Source organism: Pipra filicauda, unplaced genomic scaffold (assembly GCF_003945595.2).
Source record: "Pipra filicauda isolate LSUMZ 115617 unplaced genomic scaffold, ASM394559v2 scaffold108_size2327098_pilon, whole genome shotgun sequence".
Lineage (NCBI taxonomy): Eukaryota > Metazoa > Chordata > Aves > Passeriformes > Pipridae > Pipra > Pipra filicauda.
The window spans coordinates 984,866-1,004,791 of NW_024103529.1; the positions used below are offsets into that span (position 1 = coordinate 984,866).

General features: G+C 39.3%; 1 protein-coding gene across 3 annotated transcripts in view; it reads left to right on the plus strand.

The window, feature by feature from the left end:
* CAMK4 (calcium/calmodulin dependent protein kinase IV) overlaps positions 1 to 19,926 on the plus strand; it is a 149,584-nt gene that overhangs the window by 56,270 nt on the left and 73,388 nt on the right. For all 3 annotated transcript variants that reach the window (XM_039380735.1, XM_027712567.2, XM_027712568.2), the window contains one exon: positions 5,816 to 5,894. In XM_039380735.1, the coding sequence (XP_039236669.1) occupies positions 5,816 to 5,894 (79 nt within the window). The remainder of the gene's footprint in view (positions 1 to 5,815; positions 5,895 to 19,926) is intronic.

Below are 19,926 nucleotides of genomic sequence, written 5' to 3' on the forward strand. Positions count from 1 at the left end.
CTTTATATGTTGGTGTTGGTGTTTAGAAGAAGCTTTTAGATTAGATTTGAATAATTTAAGAATTGTTTTTCAGATTACTGTAAAAACAAAATTTGTTTTGATACTTTCACATGAAACGAAAGTTGTGAGAATTTCCTAATTTGCATGTATGTGCTATTCTAAGTGAAGCCAATAGCAGTAATGCCATGGAGTATGCATTTTTAGTTTATTTTCATTTCTGTGTGTGTCAAGAGCTTTGTCTCTTTTTTTGTTTGTTCGTTTTTGTTTGTTCTTTTCAGTAGTTAACTTCAAAAAGGACACTTAATTTTGAAGTCTAGGAACAGTAATTTCACTTCTATAAATGCATTCGACCTAGTTTATATGTAAGGAAGAGTAAATTAATGTGGTTTAACTTTATACTTCTGTAAACTGTACAAAAAAAATCAGTATTCTTTGTGGAAACCAATACTGGATTTCGACGAGTTACTGCAGTTTTGGCAGCACAGATTTCCATGGCTTTGTACCAAGTATAGTTTTTTGGGGACTGATCATTCTTTCACCTGACTTTTTTTGGACAAACTAGATTGTGTAATCATTGTTTGACTGCATGAAGCACAAACCAATTTATTTTTCAAAAATCAATTCAGAACTTAAAGAATTTAATCCAAATGAAATTTGCAGGAGATTACATAGAGGACTGTATTCGTCCTGAGTTGATTCAAAAGGCAGTATAAAACCCAGGATGAGGGAGCATGGTGTGGAGATGCTGACCTACTTTTGAAAAGACCAAATTTCTTTCTTCCAGTAAAATAAAGTCAATGACTGTTTATTTTATTATAAAAACTGCAGCTCTAGGAATTCACCTGTCCTAATTACTATGAGCAAGTAAGCACATGGCTGCATTTCATTTTGGTCGCCATTCCTGTTTCAGAGGCAGAAGCTTTTTGTGGGTTTGGGGGAAGAAAGGCTTTTTCCAAACTGGGTCAAATTCTGTCTTTTCTTGCTTTGCCTTTTGTCTCTCTGCCAGTCTACACTGCGGGATCCTGCAAATTCCATTTTCTCCTTTATGTGCAAATTCTGCTGATCACTTCCACCTCCTTAACACCCCCTCCTGGGCGTCTCTGCCTTCCTTCCATCTGCGCTGACACCACTATTTTTGACTGCATGTATTTGAAGTGTGACCATGCCTTTTCTCTCCGTTTCACAGTCTGGACTCTGTAGCACAGGCAGGGCACTGTGGTGCCACTGTCCATCCTCTAAAACAGTGTCCTTCTAAAATAATTGGAAATTTAGTAACATGTGAAGATAATAAGAAGAAAAAAAATCCATAACACTCAACGAATTGTATATTGGGGAAGGGGGGGAGAAGTTTTGCACATACATCTTAAATATTTTAAAAATGTTTTTTGAATTTGTGTGGAAAGCAACACAAATGCAGAGATCAGTCATTAATTCTTAGTCTATTTTCACATATTAAATGGCACTTTTAATACCTTAAATTTTTAAAGCAATCATTTGACTAATGAGTGAGTTTATTGTGTGCTGAAGTATTTGTATTTTGTACTTCACTATTTCTGTGCTAATACTGACTTTTTTGTGTCACAGCTGTGATACATTCCATGCACAGGACATCATAAGCTTTCTCATGAGTTGTTGGCCTCATTTTAGGTGGTGCTTTGGTTGTTCATTCTGACAAAGTAGTTAAGATGTATACATTATTTTTAGGCTTTTTGTAAGTTTAAAACTGAGTATAAAAGCACATTTATGTAGTAAAGTATATACCACATGCACTAAAATGATCTGGGTTTTTAGTAGTTGTTGTTGCTGTTGTTCTTTAGCATGTTCACTCTTACACCCGGGCTTTTAAAAGTAAATCTTTAACAGAATTGTTAAGCAGCTTTCCAAACAGAAACATGAATGTCAGTAAAAGAGAATGACAATATTTTCAACCATGCAGGAATTTTAAATAGTATTCTCTAACTTGGCCAATTACATATTTGGAGAATATGCCTCTTTTTTGGTATTATTCCAGCCAACTTCAAATAATTTATATTTTTTTAGTTCAGGTAGATTGTTACAGGCAGAGATGCAAAAAAGCAGCAGCTGCTGAATGCTCCTTTAAGCCTAATTTTCTTTAGAGGCAAATAAATGCATACTTACATCCACAAATATACATAATCAAATATTTTGTATAAATGTGTACAAATATGTGCAAAGACAGATACATATGTATATATTCACTAACTATAAAGAGGGAAGAACCAGCAGAATCAATTCCAAATAGACAAGCACAATACAGTGAGTAATCTTATGGAATATGACAGGCTTAATTTCTGGTTTCTGGGCTGAATTTGGAATGAGTTGCTTGTCAGTCACACACTGCAAGGTACTGCTGCAAGTGATAGTAGCTGCTTGGGCTTAGGGTCTTCTCAGTTTCTTCACAGGGTCCTCTCATTTAAACTGTTAATGCTGCAGTGTTGTTATCTGCTGCTTATCAAATCTGTGCCTTAACTTTGAATGTAGGTGATCTCTTTCTATAGCACTACTGATATTTATCACTTAGATGAAGGGAAACACCACCTGCAGAAAATGGGACATTGAGAGCCTTGTGGTCTTCCTATCTGGCCATGAATTCCACACCTGTGGAAAGTGGCATGTTGCCACAAGAATTCTTGGTTTCTGCATATTTGTGTATTCTGACCAAATGTATCAAAGAAATTTTCCATTGATGCAAATTCCAGAAGAGGTTCTGAGAGCCTGGTTGATGACAGTCAAGGTTTGATGTGAAAAAGCTTAGGATAAGGGCAAGAGGTTAGCAGCTTTTCAGTTGCACGTGAGATTTTTGCATCTGAATCTTCCCATTGCTCTTTGGTGGTGAAAGCTTGGATTGCTCCAACTGGTGACCTTCTAAGTCACACAGTCTCAGGAAAGCTGTATGTGCTGATTCAGCAGAAGACTTGCTGAGCTCCAGCAGGAAGCCAAAATAAGCCCTTATTTGCATGAGGCAGTTCTGTTTGCACATTTACGTTAAGACCCATACGCTGATTTCTGCCCTTGAAAACCCCGCCACCTCCCACCACATTTTTTTTTTTCAAATGGGGAGAAGCAAAGAGATCCTGCTATCACCAAACAGACAAGGAGTCAGGTCTGTACTAGTAGTAGTTCTCTGCTAAGTTTTGCACCAGGCATGGTGTAAGCAGGTTGCCATCCTGTTCCTGAGTTCCAGTGCTGGTTTCTGGCATGGAAGATGAAGGCAGTGTTAACTGCTAGCTTGGTGATCTCTTTCCTGGCTGGTGGGAACATGACTGTCAGAGCTGGGCATAGACACATAAACTAGAAGTGAACTCTTTGAAAATGTTTCCAAGTCCTGTGATATTTTGTCATAAGTATTTCCCCAAATTAGGACTCCAGGGATGTGCTGTCAGAAGTCTCTGCAACAGGGAATAATTTCTAAAGTAGTCCCTCTGTGTGTGTTTTGAGCAGTGACCAATGAACCTGATGTCAAACTGCTCATCTGGATTCGCTCTTGTAAATTCCCATGTCCCCAGACTGTCATATTCCTTTTTCAAGTATTATGCTGCCTGTCTTCCAGCCTTGGGTACAGTCAAGTTAAAGGTGGTGTGATAATATCCTTGGTGTCTGTCTCATCACGAAGGCACTGCTGTTAAATCATCAGGGGTGTTCTGCTGCATAGGTTCTTATTCACACTGAAGATTTTGCAGCACCAGGTTACAAACTGGTAAAGCAAACAGTGACACAAGCACTACTGAGAGACAGTTACTGTCCTCCATTGCTGCAACATCAGTGAACACCTAGAAATGTGCACAGGAATGGTAATCTATTTATTTGGAACATCAGTTGCACAGCTTATCTAATTCTGCTCTCACTCAAATACAATAATTATTAGAAAGTGCGCTACCTATTTAGTAAAAACACATGTAAACTACTGAGTTTAATGTTTATATTGTACTCTGCATATGTGAAGCACGGTACAAGAGTGATTTGCAGTTTATGCACTGACTTCTCCTTTACAGTCTTGAAGTGAAATACTGGAGATAGAAACCTTATTGCAGCAGGTTCTTAGAATTCTACCTTTTAACATTTTTGTTTGTATTTAAAAGATGTGAGGGGTTTTTTTAATGTGGTAGAGTTTTTTCTGCTTGCTACATTGGATTTGGCCAAGGAGAGAAGATCTAATTATATTCATATAATGATTCTGGGAGTCACTTAAGCTTACAGTACTCCCACACATTTATCAATACACTGTTATGAGAGACAAATCATTTTAACATTTGAGATGAAGTGAAGATTACTTTATGTGTGATGCACACAAGACCTCAAATGATTATGCTGCATAACCCTTGCCATAGGTGATCCTTCCTGATGAAGAGGTCTCTCTGGAACAAATCTCCTCAATCAAATGCCAGTTCTTGTGCTCACAGATGTACTCATAAAAATATGGATGTGCCTACTCAGAGCCTTATCTGGCACCTGTGCCCATGCTGAGGGGGCAGAGCACGCATGGCAGTTTTGTACAGCACTGCACTCAGAATAACAAAACTGGTGTCATATCTTTATTCACATAGTCAAGAATGGCTGTGCCATTCTTGTTGCTTGTTCAAAAGAAAGCTGCTCATGTCATTGTGCAGCTTGTGGTCATCTCCTATAGACATACTGAAGTGGGTTGCCTCTGGTTCAGAGATCTGCTATACAATTTGGTGTGGGGTATATATGAAATTAACTCACTGCAGAGTTGCTGTATGCAGTTCTGCAGTGGTTATTCAGAAAGTCATGTATGAAAACTGCAGTTCCCTCTAGCTTAAAAATCTGCTGCTACTCAGAAGTGCTGAGTCTTAGAGTGGGTGACAAACTTCCTGAGGGCAGAAGGCATTCAAAAATGCCTTAAATTCCTTGCTGACACATAGCACTTCAGTGCATTAATTTTGTGGTATAATATAAAGGTATCTGAATAGTTTGTAGCCAGTATGGTTTTCCAGAGGTTTTTCCTCTGTTTAACTAATTGACAGAGTACTGGTCCCTTCCTTGATGGTAAAAAGTAAAGCACAGCAAGTTGAGCCTGCTTCTGCAGACTGTCTAGCCCAACCTCCCACTCAGAGAAGTGCCTTCCACCTTGCAGAGTTATAATTTTATGTTATGAGTGCTCAGATTTAACACATTCAAGTAAGTACACCTTGAAGGCAACCAGAAGATGCAACTCCAGTTCACTTTTGCTATGAACAAGCCCCACCAGTTTCCACTGGATTAACCAAAAGTGCTGCTTGCTCCATCTGGTGCCAAATTTGGCTGGTTTTGCAACTGGGCAGGGAGCAACACAACAATTGTCTTTTCTCTTCTGTCTCAGCCTTACTGCCATCAACAGTTAGGGAAAAACCCAATGCAACTAATTTTTGCAAATGTTGCCTTAACAAAGACAAGATAGGTTGCCACAGGTTTAGGGCAAGATATGTTCACTTGATACCCTGAGGAAACCTTCAGGAATTGTCAGGAGATGGAAAAGGTGTGACCAAAAAAGCACCCTGAGCTCTCGGAAGTTCTGTTGGCTGAATAACTATTGAAGTTCACTGGTTCATCAGAGAGGTTTTTTGGTTTGTTTTGGGGGTTTTTTGTGTGTGGTTTTTTGTGTTTGGTTTTTTGTTGTTGTTGTTGTTTGGTTTTTTGGGTTTTTTTTTTTTTGCATTTGTGGAGAAAAGTATAGTATTTTTGCCCAAAGTGGGAGGAATAGAAAATGTAGTTTCCGTTAGGCAACTCTGTTTACTGACAAGTTCAAAGAGTTGTATATACAACTATTCTTGCTTTTTTTTTTTTTTTAATTTAGTGGGGCTACATCCATTGTCTACAGATGCAGGCAGAAAGGGACCCAGAAACCTTACGCCATCAAAATGTTGAAGAAGACAGTAAGTAATTTTATTTCATTTTGCTTTGTTTGCTTTGGAATATGTTTGAGATTTCCTCGGGGTTTTTTTGGGTTTGGGGGTTTTTTGGTTGTTGTTGGTTTTTGTGTGTGTGTGTGTTTGGTTGGTTGGTTGGTTGGTTGTTGTTGTTGGTTTTTTTCTTTTGTTTTGTTTTGGTTCTCTTTTTTTGATGCAGTTTCTTGGTGTGGGGAAAATGTGCTAGATTTAGGACACTGCTAAGCTTGTATTTTATGTGACTGAGTTTCTTTGGCTCCTTATCACTGAAACAGCTGTTAGAGGTAACAGTACTGTACCGGGAATGCTTTATCCCCACAAATCTTGTTTATACCTTCATCTGGTGTTATCTATATAGACTTAGATTTGGGCAAAACGTTTTAGACAAATACGTCTTTTCCTTTCACTATAGAAAAGAAACACATTCTGAATAATTTAAATGTTCAGTGGTTTCACTTGATTTAATATATTGTTTTGCTCAAAAAATACCATGACACAATTTATCTTTTTCAGAAACTGATTAAAACACCAATTCAAACCCAAGTAAAATTAAATATTTTGTGGAGGTTTTTTACTCCTGCAAAATTGCAAGAGAATCAGTTGAGATTATAAATTCTTTTTAGAGCTCCATATATATCACACTTGTACCACAGCTGGTTTTGTGTGTGCTACAAAATACATGGTGGAAAGCATGAAGAGAGACTAGAGAGGAAAGAAGAGTAATGAACTGAGAGACTTCAAGCAGAAAGAGAGTGTGAGCATAGGGTAGAGCTGCTCATATTCCTAAGAAGGGGAGTTTGAGAGAAAGCAAGCGAGCTGTGAGGCATGGACATGATATTTATTCATGAATGGGTTTGATTCAGTTTGTTCTAGTGTTAAATCCTTCATTATTCCATAAAGTTCAGGAACATTCACATGTAGAAACAAAATGATTGGTGGGTAGGTGTAAACACGTCTAAATGGTGAATTAACTGGTGGTCTCAGTGTAAGACATAATGAATAGGTTTCATATAAGTAAAATGTTGGCATTAATTTATCATCTTTGAAAGTAAGCCAAAGTTTAAGCTGGCGCAAAAATTCAGTTGTGTGTGCTGCTTTTGAATTTGTATTTGGTGCACTAGAAGAAGCAGAGCATGTGAGGAGGATCATTGCTGCCGGCTATGATCTACCTTTCCTATGGAAAAGCAGAGAACTTAATTTTCAAGCTTTTATCAGTTCATTATGCCAATGATTCCCATAATGTTTTAGGAGTGTACTTTCCTATAATCCTTGTTCTGAAATGCACAAGGAAGAACTGTATTACTTAAAATTATTTCTTTGCCTTTTGATTTTTTCCTTTGTGGAAATTAATTCATGCTCACAATCACCATATTAATGCTAGATGTATCTATTTGTGTCTGAAACTAGTCAATTTAGACTTTCGGTAGACTTACTGTAGCACAGATTTTTTTTTTGTTTAAGTGTAGGAAAAATGGCAAATGAAGAAGAAAAACTTGTTATGTAAGTTGTTTTCACAGCAGCAGTAGGTTGGCTTAATGCAGCCATGATTATAACAGCAGTGTGGTTAAGCAGTTCACAGAGCTAAGTTGTTCCCACTGTAATTAATATACTTCGGGATGTTTTGTTATAAGAACAAGTATTCCTCTTACACAATTGAGCTTTTTTTGTATAATTGAGAACATGGGAGACAATGTTGTAAGGATGTGCCGCTGCTTTGTCTGTCCAATTTGGAGACGAGCCAAGAGCTCGGGAGTTGCCTGCCAAAGCTGACCGGGGGCAGCCGAAAACTGACTTGGAGGAATGAAGATTCCAGGATGCGTACGTTGATAAGTTACATTGCAGCAGCCTACGAACCAAGGTATGAGACCAAGAGGGAGAGATTACACAGCAGATCGTGGAACAAAGACTCAAAGCTATCTTCTTGGACTTCATGAGGAGAAAAACTACCACAAATAGCTGAAGCTTGGTGAGGGGGGAGCGTTCGAGCCCAGAACACTCCCACGAGAGAGAGAGATTGGTTACATATCAGCCTTGAAAGGCTCTTCCTGGACTAAAGTTAAAGGGAGGAGCTAAAAGGACTGACAGAAATGTAAATATATATATATATATAGTTGCTTTTAGTTTGTACAGTATATTTATTTGTGTAAATAAATGTATATACTTCTCCCTTCCCCTACAGAAGCCTCTGGCCTGAAAGTTTCTCTCCGGTGTTAGTATAAATTGTGGGAAGGGGTGGGGGAAGGCCTGAAAATTGGATTTTAGATTTCTAATGTGGCTCAAACTGCCACACTTAGCATAATTGAAATGTAGGATTGTAATATATATTCATTACTTGATTTTTGCTATATTCGGGCCTCTTAAATTCCACACAGGTAGTAAATGTAAAGATTTGAATAATGTAATTTCTTTGTAGGGAAATCTATTTCATTAAGTAAGAAAGAGGCAAAACCAGATCACACAGCACTTCAGAAAAATTCAGCTAATGAGCAGAGTACAGTGCTGAACTTCTACACTTGCAATTGCAAATATGAGATGGCTTTGCTTTTCACTATGCATTTTACCTCTTCTTGATGACTCAGTGCTTAAGAAAAGCGAAATGTCTTTAGGACGCACTTGATTCATACTGCTCTTCAGCTAAGACTGAAAAATTATGTGATTATTTACAACCAGTCTTTCTGTAATGGTTGTTGTTGCAAACAACATACAGCATGTGGATCATATTCAAAGAACACAGGTTTCTCTAAGAAAACAAATATATATATGTACTATTTATTACATGAAGCCTCTCATCTGCAGACCTTTTCCTCCATTTAGTGTGTTTTGAGGAAGCTAAGCAGCCTGGAGAGTGTGTCAGAATCTGGGCAGGTGAATGCCTTCCAAGAAATTAGATCCACTTCCACCTTAAATTTCTTATCCAAGTCTGGACAAGTTGTGTTAAAAATAGCAAACAGAACAGATGGCCTCTCTTCCACAGTTTCTAAACTAAGACACCAAGTCCCTGTCTACGTTATAGGTCTACCAAGTTCTAACCACAGTAACTGAAGTAATTTGGGATCTGCCATGGCAATAAAGCAACATGCTCTGCTGCAAGGAGAGTAGGATACTGGGCTGGGTTGTCTGGAGCCTGGGTCCTGGCATATTCCCAGTTCAGTCTGTGCCATTGGCCAAGGTATTTCTTTTGGTTTCAACTTTTTCATCCATGAAAATGAGATAATACTTACTTGATTTGCTTCTCAGCAATGCTTTGAAGATAGCCTGGTTAATATTCCTAGGTTTTAATTGATAGGTACTGTCCTCTAACAGTGATTAAGTATTATGAAATATTAGGCCCTCTGTTTATCAGTCAATGAGGCATGCAACTATAGAGGCTGCTTTGGAGCTGCTCATTTTGATTTCTTACTTTTTTCATGTGTGGGCATCCTCCCTCAGATGGCTTATGATGCTTAACTAATACTTCTTCAGTACTTTTGTCAAAATCAGTATTTATGAAGCAGCATTTTTCTTGCAGACTGGTTGATGTTCAAAATCAGACAAATGTTCAGGTGCATCAATTTGTTTTGAGAGCAACAGCTTTCAAGCAATGCCTACTGTGGAAATAGTTGTGCTGCAATTAATCTGAATGTACTAGTAAGTTGGAGAATTTGAGAGCAACAGATAGTTTATGTCTATGAGGCAGAGAGGAGTGTGAGCAGATGTAAAGGTAACAGGCTTCCCTTTTGGATAAGTGGGGTTGGATACCTAGAGTCAGTCTGGAGGAGGTTATAATGGTATATATAAAAAAGTCTCAATTACATTAGTGTTTGCATATATACATATATGAACATTGGGCAGGTAACTCAGGAAGAATACAAGGATGTTGTTAGGTCATGTAGAGAGAAAATCGGAAAGGTAAAAGCTCAACTCAGTCTGGCCAGTGCTGTGAAAGATAATAAAAACTGTTTTTATGAAAACGTCAAGAACAAGAGAAGGGCCAAGGAAAATCTCTTTATTGGACACAGGGGGGAACATTGTCATAAAGGATGAGGAAAAGGCAGAGGTACTTTGTTGCTTCTTTGTTTCAGTCTTTATCAATAAGACTGGTTATGCTCAGAGCAGCCAGGCCTCTGAGCTGGCAGACAGCAAGGGGGAGCAGAATAGACCTTCAGAAATTCAGGAGGAGGTAATTAGTGACCAGATGTGCCACTTACCTGCTCACAAGTGTGAGGGAACACGATTCAGGATGGGAACAGTTCCGGGCGTGGAGAGAAGCGTGCAGCAATTGGCGGGACTTCGTCGTGTGGACTTTGATGTTGTTATGTGGTTTCATTGTATTCACACTGCACAGTGCACAGCCTGGACAAACCCAGGCTTGCCATGAGTTTGCCCCCACTCCTCTCCCTTTTTGCCAGTGTCCCTATCCTGGTTCGCCCCTCTGCTTATCTGTCTCATGCTCCGCCCTGTGTTCTGGGCGGTTCCGCTCCCGGGCGGACAAAAGGAGAGTGTGCATGCCTGAACAGAGGATTCTGCTTGCACCCTTCCCTGTGTCCCATCCCCCCTTTGGACCACGGCACACAAGTTTATGGCACTAGGTGGGATTCATCCAAGGGTGCAGAGGGAGCTGGTGGAAGAACTTTCAAGCCGCTCTCCATCATTTGCCATCAGTCCTGGCTCACCAGGGGCATGCCAGATGACTGGAGGTGCCAGTGTGACGCCCACTCACAAGAAGGGCTGGAAGGAGGATCTGGGGAACTACAGGCCTGTCAGCCTGACCTTTGTGCCTGTGAAGCTCATGGAACAGACGATCTTGAGTGCCATCACATGGCACATACAGGACAATGAGGGGATCAGGCTCAGGCAGTATGGCTTTAGGAAAGGCATCCTGGTTGACCAACCTGATCTCCTTGTATGACCGGGTGACCTGCCTAGAGGATGAAGGGAAGACTGGACTTCAGCAAAACCTTTGATACTGTCTCCCACGGCATTCTCCTGGAAAAGCTGCAACCCATGGCTTGGATAGATGCACTGTTTACTGGGTAAAAAACTGGCTGAATGGCCAGGCCCAGAGAGTGGTGGTGAACGGTGCTGCATCCAGTTTGTGGCCAGTCACTAGTGGTGTCCCTCAGGGATCAGTGTTGGGCCCAGTCCTATTTCATTATTGATTATCTGGATGAGGAGATCGATCAGGATGAGTAGATTGATCTGGATGAGTAGATCGATCTGGATGAGTAGATCGAGTCTACTCTCAGAAAGTTCATGGATGACAATAAGTTAGGTCAGAGTTTTGATCTTCTGGATGGCAGAGGGATCTGGACATGCTGAATCCATGGTCTGAACCCAATTGTTTGAGGTTCAACATAGATACAAGCACATGTATACACTGGCTATAAGTTATACATATATATTAAAAACTATATATTCCCATCTTTACAGAGAGTATAGTTGACTGGGTTTTTAATTTTCTGTTGCAGTGAATTGCTGGAATTAAACGATAATCAAAAGGGTCATGCAAATATTTGATCTTTTTTCTTGAAGGAACACTGCTTTTGAGCCTTCACAACTGATTGAAAAGACAAGTGTCGCAGTGAACTGGCTGGGGGAGGAATGGCTGGAGACTTCTGTATCACAGCTGACAGAATCAGAATTAGTAAATTGGTCCTTTATTGACTTTTGGAGAAAATGATGTGTGTTTGTAGCTATAAAATTAAAAATTCTATTTGTTGCAATGTGGCCTTACAGGATTTACACTTGAAGTTTCTTCTACCTCCACATGCCTCTTTCTCCACAGACTTTATAATGAGTATATATTTATACACATCTATGTGTATATACTTTTCATAAAAGAGTTTGGCGAAATAAACACTTGAAGAAAAGTACAAAGATCAGTGTTTACAAAGCCATAGTACTGTCTACTCTTTTATATGGGTCCGAATCATGGGGCATCTATCACCACCACCTGCGACTCCTAAAACGCTTCCATCAACGCTGCCTCCATACAACTCTAAACATCCACTGGTGAGATTACATGACTAATACATCTGTTCTAGAACAAGCAGCAGTCACAAGTATTGAGGCCATGTTGCTGAGAACGCAGCTGCGTTGGGCAGGACACATCTCAAGGATGAAAGATCACCGCCTCCCTAAGATCCTGCTCTATGGTGAACTTGCCACTGGCTGCTGCATGAGAAGAGCCCCGAAGAGAAGATACAAGGACTCCCTGAAACAACATCTCAGCCTTGGCCATATTGATCATCATAACTGGTCTACTCTGACCTCCAATCGGGAGGTCTGGAGACACACTATCTTTAATGCGGCTGCTTCCTTTGAGAACACACGCAGAAAGAATCGTGTGTTGCACAATATTCCACCTAAGGAGTCTTTCTGCTGTGCCTTTTGCAACCGGACTTGTCTATCTCGTATTGGCCTTTTTAGCCACCAGCATGCTTGTAACAAATGTGGGTAGAGCTCTTCCCAAATCTTCATTTGCGAAGCCTAGCCATGATATGTATGTATCTATGCCTATATCTAATCTAACTCCTGTTGTTCAGTAATTGTCAGTACTCATACTGGTCACATATCTGAGAGTGATCTGTGGAATACACTTACATACATATGCATATTTAAGGTAATTTTTTTCCTCACTTCATGTTAGTATGTAATACTCTGATTTTTTTCAAAAAGGAGAAAGAATTGTGTGATATGTAAATCTACATGAAAACAGTCAACTGCACAGCACTACTCATCATTAAAAAGAAATTATTTTGTCAGCTAGCTCACACGTTATCTTCAGTTATTCATTCACACACACACACACACGTGCACACACCAGACAGGCCATTAATTTCTTGGTAATGAAAGGGAAACAGTAATTTCTTACTTAGCAGTCCATCTGCAGTACTACCTATTACATACGTAGATTATTTTTCCTGGCTTTCTCATTTTTCATCATCAATGTCATCATCTCATTCACATGCAGTTCACACAGTTAGGTTTTCACCGAAAGATGAAAAAAAAAATCAGTCAAAATCAGTTTGAATAAAAAAATAAGACAGTAAGGCTTTGAGTTTTCCATTGCTTATATCCAGTTTTCCTTCATATATAACGGAGTCTGAATTCCACTATCTGATTCACTACTTTACAAAAGTGGCTTTTCAGTAGAAGTTAAGTCCATCAAATGCATAGGGTCTAAAGAAGAACAAAGAAGTTCATTTTATATAAATGCTGTCCAAAAGAAGAGAGAACTAAAAGATTTTTTTTTTTCTGCACTGTAACCAATAGCTTTTTGCTTTAGAAGGTATGAAATCAGACACCTGTCAGTGAAAGTGGAACTTTTACTGAAAAATAAATTTGTTAGCCATTTTATTCCTTGAAAAGAAACAAAAAAATTGTTTTTGTCAGGACAACCTTCAGAAAAAAAAAATCCCATTCAACAACTGTAAAATCCTGTTCTACATATGTAAAGTTATTTAACATGTCATCTGTAATCCATTGTATTGTATTACGTAACAGTATAGTGCAGGTGTTGTGTAAAATCGCTTAATATAGAAAAACGTTTTTTACCTGTCACCATGTAGATTGAATTGCTGTATTATTCCTGAGTAAGTCATACCTTGGATTAAGAGTTTAAGAACAGACAGTATGTATTATATCTGTTTTTTCCTTACTTAAGTTATAGGTAGTTAGCTAACACTCATTTCTGATCTTCGCATCTTATTTTTCAGAAATACAAAGATCAGCAAATAAAAAGACAAAAATATAAAGCTCAACTCGTTATTCAGTTCAGGGAAGCTCTACCTACTATATACATTGCACTGTTAAATAAGTGGTTCTGAGAAATTAAATAATATCCTTAGATGATAAATAAATAAAAGAAACTAAACCCAAACAAATGAGACACGTTTAGCTTTGAATTACTTAGCAGGAACTCCTGTGAACTGATCTCAGCTGCAGATATTCTTCCACCAACCTACCCATGCGCATTTTGCTCCTTCCCTGTCTGCAGTGATTTGTCTTCTTCATGGCTATAAAGAAGCCTAGAGGAGCTCTGTGTGTCCAGGGTGCACATAAATGTTGAGAGGCAGGGCAGGGAATAGGAACAGAACGTGTTGCTCTGTGATGCTACATTTAATGCCTAAAGCAAAGGTGCAACCCTACAGAACGATGGTATTTCTGAGTACTGGTGTAGGGGTGAATACTAGGTTATCCCATGATTATAGTCCTCCTCTTTGGAAACCTTTATTTACAGCCTCTTAAAGAAATCTGGAGATATACCCTGGTGGAGCTGTAATGCGGAGAAGGCAGGGCTTCTGCATAAATGGATTGTCTGTGAAGATCGTGCTGGGGGTCTCTGAAAGACTTCTCCCTCTGCATTTTAGGAAGTGGTTATGTTCAGATATGTATGCTTTCGTCAGAGGTGTGACAGCTATTCTTTTGGGGGGAGAGAGATTGAGCTTGTGCTATGCTGTAGAGTAATGAATTAAAGAAAGCTGTCAGTATGCACTAAAGTATGAAGAGGACAAAAGATAAGAATCGACAATATTTTCTCCAATGCTGGCAGTTCAGATATTGAAATAAATCAGGAACAGTGTATGACTTAAAACGTGGCATCCTGGGTTTATTCTTCTGAACCTGAGGTCTCTTTAGACCCTCAGAGAGGCAAGTCCAAATGAGGTCTGTAAGAGAGAGGACTTATTTTACCAAGAACTCTGTAATCAGCATGTACTGCTTGACAAACTGGTTTATTTCCAGATAAAATATATTCTCTTTTCTGAGGTGATCTTAATTTTTTTTATGTCCTTTAAGAGGAAGACTAATCACAGGTAGGGAGGAATGGAACAGCAAGGATGTAAATTAACGCAGCAGCTGTGTAAGCAGCATGATCTCAGTGTTCTGTTACAGAAGTTTCTTTGAGAAATCACGAAGTCAGCGTCTGTGTCTGATCTCCTTGAGATAACTTCACCTGGTCAGAGGATCTCTTAAGGCTAGAACTAAGGTTCAGCCCAACTTTCTAAGCTGAAGTTGATGGCTGTGTGTGGGTGAGTGTCATGACGAGTGTTTGCCAAACTAAACTTGCTGTCTGCTCAAGTCACTTAAGAAGGGTTTTCTTAAGGAAAAAAACCAAATCAAACAAATAACAAACAAAACAAAACAAAACCAAAAACACCCCAAAACCCAACAACACACAACCTAAACCCAAAAAATGAAAGAATAAAAATAAAAAATAACTAACAACCTGTTTTCATACAAATGTAAAAAATTTATTCCACTTTCATTGTTATTCCTCCTCCTTCACTTTAAGCAGCCTTCAAATACTACTCTTTGTTTCCAACAAGTTATTCCATTACACTTGGCATATATTGAATGAGCAGATGTTTCAAACTCCAATTGGGCATATGTTCAGTAGATGCAGCTGAAAACAGCTGGAAGCATTTCCACAAATAAAAAGAAATAGCATAAATAAGATGGTTTCTTTTGTATTTCAGTCCTATGACATTCAAGTCACTTTCATTGTTGGAGGGAATTCTGATTTCAATTTTTTTAGAATTGCCAAGATTACATGATAACTTCTGAGGGCTTCTAAGCAGCACTCTGAAGAACATCAGCCTCCAGAAATTTAGATTTTTTTCTGCAAAATATATAACACTCATATAGGTTTCAGCTCTTTATAAACCGACAAAAGAATAGTGCTACAGGAAGAAATAGCATGATAGTAATTGTAGGTTTCTGGATTGAGTGGCAAACACAGTTAGATATAGGATTTCAATGTAAAGATATGAGAAAATGCAAAGTCAAGAGAACTCTTTATATGGCTTTTAAGAATTTGTGGGCAAAGTCATAATTCCTGGAGATGAAAGCCCCAATTTCTACAAATGAGAAGCCAAAAGTCTGTTAATCAGGACTCCAGGAAAATTATTCATTTCACCATTATAATTAATTTCAGTTATTCTTTTTGGGCCATTACTGTGTTACAGCTACATCATCACAGTGGGAACACACATTAATAATTCCATGTTTAATGGATGAGAAGCACATGAGGTGCCACAGTTAGGAACTAGATCTGGAAAGTATTTGTATCCAGGCAGTTGGTACCACAGTTCATATCACATCAACAACTACATCCTGCATGCTTTACTTCACAGTTAAAATCTGCCTTCTCATCTCCAGGCTGTTCTCCAGTCCCTTCATCATCTTCTTGGCCCTTCACAGGACTCTCTGTAGCATGTCTTTGTCTCTCAGAGTGCGCAGAACTGCATTCAGTAGACCAGGTGTGGCCTCACCAGTGCTGAGGAGCAGGATCAGCTCCCCTGAACTGCTGACAACACTTCTTGTAATGCAGCCCAGGAAACCACTATGGCTTTGCCACATCAGCACGTCACTGGCTTATGTTCAATTTGGTGTCCACCAGGACCCCCCAGGGCATTTTCTTACTAGCTGGTTTGCGGCTGGGCAGCCCCAGCCTGTGCTGGTACCTGGGGATGTTGCTCTCCAGGTGCAGGGCTTTGCTCTTCCCCTTGTTGAACTGTATAAGGTTCCTGTCGGCCCCTTAATCCAGCCTGTCCAGGTCCCTCTGAATGGCATCTGGTGCATCAGCCCCTGCTCCGTATTTGGCCAGTGCACCTATCCTATCATCCAGATCATTCATGAAGATGTGACACAGGATTGGACCCACTATTGATGCTTGGGGTACACCTCTATTCACTGGCCTCCAAGTGGATTTCATGTCACTCTGGGCCTGGCTATTCAGCCGTCTCACAGACTGCTTATTCATTCCATACTTCAACAGTTTGTCTGGGGTTGTGGTTGTGGTTTTGGATCTTTTTTATGTTTTCTTTCTTTCTAAGTATCAAAATTGAACGCAGATCAGATATTATGCATCAGATATGGGTTTTAGATCAGATGTGGTGTGATTTGGCAAATCTGCATAAGAATTCAGTGGCCATAAAGGGAGACACAGAGAAATCTCTTGAAATTCAAATATTCCTGTTCCAGTTCAGCTTCACATAGCTTACAACCACCTCCTTTCAGCATCTCCTCCATTTACTCCAAAACTGTATGAACATCAGGGAACACAGGATAAAATATGGAAGGCACCCTGTGGCTCCTGTGCACAGAATTCATGGATTGAGATGGCCTGTTGGAGAAGGATGTCAGAGTGTGTTCCTGCTGCGCTCAGCCTTCCCAGTCACTTGTCCTTTTTTTCCAGTACAACTCATAGATCCTGGCAGAAGAGGCAAGTTAATGTGCTGCCATTAATGTAGTTGAGACATCCTCCTTGGGGATTGGAGAGATGTAGAAACAAAAGCAGTCCTGTAAATTTTGATGTTATTTGTTGACACATAGTGCTAACAAGAAAGTCACAGTTTCTAATCTATGAAGTGAGTTCTCTGTATTAGTTATAAGGTCTTGCTTTCACTTCTGCCTACCTTTCTTAACCATCTCACCATCTCTACATGCTTCTCTGTATCATCCTCCAATTATATAAAATATTTTTTTTCATTTTCAATCCCTGAAAATTTTCTGCAAGGGATTCCTTCCCTGTTTTCTTTTGAGAATCCACTGGTTTTCTGTGTTATTCAGATTACAGAGTTTATAACCTATACATTTGAAGTAGTTTTGGGGATGGGGTCGTGTGTATGGCTCCTGTAAATTTAGAATACTATCAAGCAACACAGAAATTATGTCAGAGCCTCTTGTTATTAGTGTTTGGGGCTGACCTGCCAGAAGAATTGTCTAGGATCGGGAGATTACAAGTCTCCTAGTACAGGTGTCATTAAAGCAGCAAGTCTAGAGGTTCAGGATGATTCATCAGAGGAAACACGCAAGACACAAGGGGAAGAAAGGAAACATGCAAGCAGAAAGGGCCCTGATGCTGGAAAAGCACCGCATAAGCACTGTTTAACCATAGCTAAAACATCCCTGTGTTATCACCAGTGTTTTAATCACAAATCTAAAACATAGCCTCATGAAAGCTACTATGAAAAGAATTAAGTCTATACCAGGAAAACCAGTACATTGATCACATGAAATTATTTGGTATCTGTGATGGAGATGACAATATTAATGCATCAAACGTTCATTGGGGACGATTTTCTAAGTGTGAGTTGATTGAGAGAAGGATGGGTACACAAGCTTACTATTCATGTGAAATTTCTTAAACTGCAACAAGCATTGCACTTGCTTAATAATATAAGTAGACATAATGTATCCCAGGTCTTTATCATGCAGCTGAGGACTCCTGATAAATTTGAGTAATTTAATAATAAAATATTGTACAGTGTGACAGGAAATGTCCTATCGCCTTATAGCCTTCAGTTTCTAAGGGACTACTGTTATGTGGCAATGTATTTTTTCAGAGGGGTGACCTGAATATGAAGCCTTTTACAGAATGCCAGATGTCTAATACTGGTTGCATCACCTAGGATAAAAGCTGAATTAATAAAGTTTCAATGAGAAAAGAGAACAGTTTTAAATTTGTAACTGTATAAGTTTAAAGCAAGAATGTACAAGAAGATAGCAAATCTACAAATTTATAAATAGTCCTATAAATGCATCAATTTTGACAAAAACAAAAGGAGTGCTTACCTTTGATTTACACATTGTTCCTGCATCTTAAAAGTGTCCTTCTCCACCCAGGTTTGGGAACAGTAACAATGGCAGGAACACAATATAAAAAATGAATAGCTAAAATGAGCAATCCATGAATACCTAAAAGGCTGAAATTTGTTTGCATAAACTGCTCAACAATTACCTAACATATTTGCAGAAATTGATGTATAAATGAGTCAGGAAAAGAAGTAACAACCAAATTGTCAGATATTTAGACCACAGCATATAATGAGACCTGTTCTAATGAACATATAACTTGTTTTGTACTCAGACATGAAATATATTATTGCAAATGACCAGTGTTGTGCAAGCTCTAAGCACCTCTGAACATATCTATTCACCCTTTGGTGATGCCACAAATTGATGTGGGTGAACAACAAAACCCATTCACAAAGGGTTGTGTGTCTTTGGGGAATGTTAACTGCATCTGTTCACCTGTGCCATTGAAGATGCAGGTCCTCTTAATCAGATATGCCAGTGTGTGATTTACTGTGCTGAAGTTTTTTACAGTCCCACAAATCATCTGTATCAATCTGATGGTTTGCCTGCAAATGTACTGTGCTTTTTCAGAAACTGAAGTGTTGCTTCTTTGATGGAACACTTTACTGCTGACAGATTAACAGTCCTGTCATATGCAGACAGCTCAGTACCCTTTCAGCTTGTACAAACCCAGCTATTTGCAGCCTGCAACTTTGCATGTACTAGTCACCTCACGGGGCAAATGCATGGACATTGATGTAACTGGCACTATTTCCATGCAAATGTGTTCAGTCTGAGGAACTTGCATCACTTGAAGGATTACAGCCACAAATTGGGAGTGTGGACTTGTGTGCAGAAAATAGTTGCTCTAATAATGAATAGCCTACTTTTTTTTATTATTAATAATCCAAATTTATTTATGGAGGCTCAAAATAAAATTTCGCAATAACCTCCTGTTTTTGTTTAACCCCAGCCAGTAACTTAAGCCCCACACAGCCACTCCCTCACTCATTCCCAGAGTAAAAGTGAGAAAGTTCATGGGTTGAGATACAGGAAGTTTAACAGGGAAAGCAAAAGCTGCACACCCATGTAAAGCAAAACAAGGAATTCATTCACTATGTCCCACTGGCAGGCAGGTGTTCAGCCATTCCCAGGAGAGCAGAGCACCGTCATGTGTAACAGTGACTTGGGAAGACTCTGAATAGCCCCCCAGTTCCTTCTTCTCCCCCAGCTTTATATACTGAGCATGGAGTCATACGGTCTGGAGTATCCCTTTAGTCCATTGGGGTCAACTGTGTCCCCTCCGAGCTTCCTGTACACCCACAGCCTACCGATGGGTTCAAGTGAGAAAGAGAAAAGCCCTTGGCTTTGTGTAAGCAATCACGAATACATCCCTGAGTTATTCACACTCTTTCCAGCACAATTCCAAAACATAACCCTATGTTAGGCCACTGTGAAG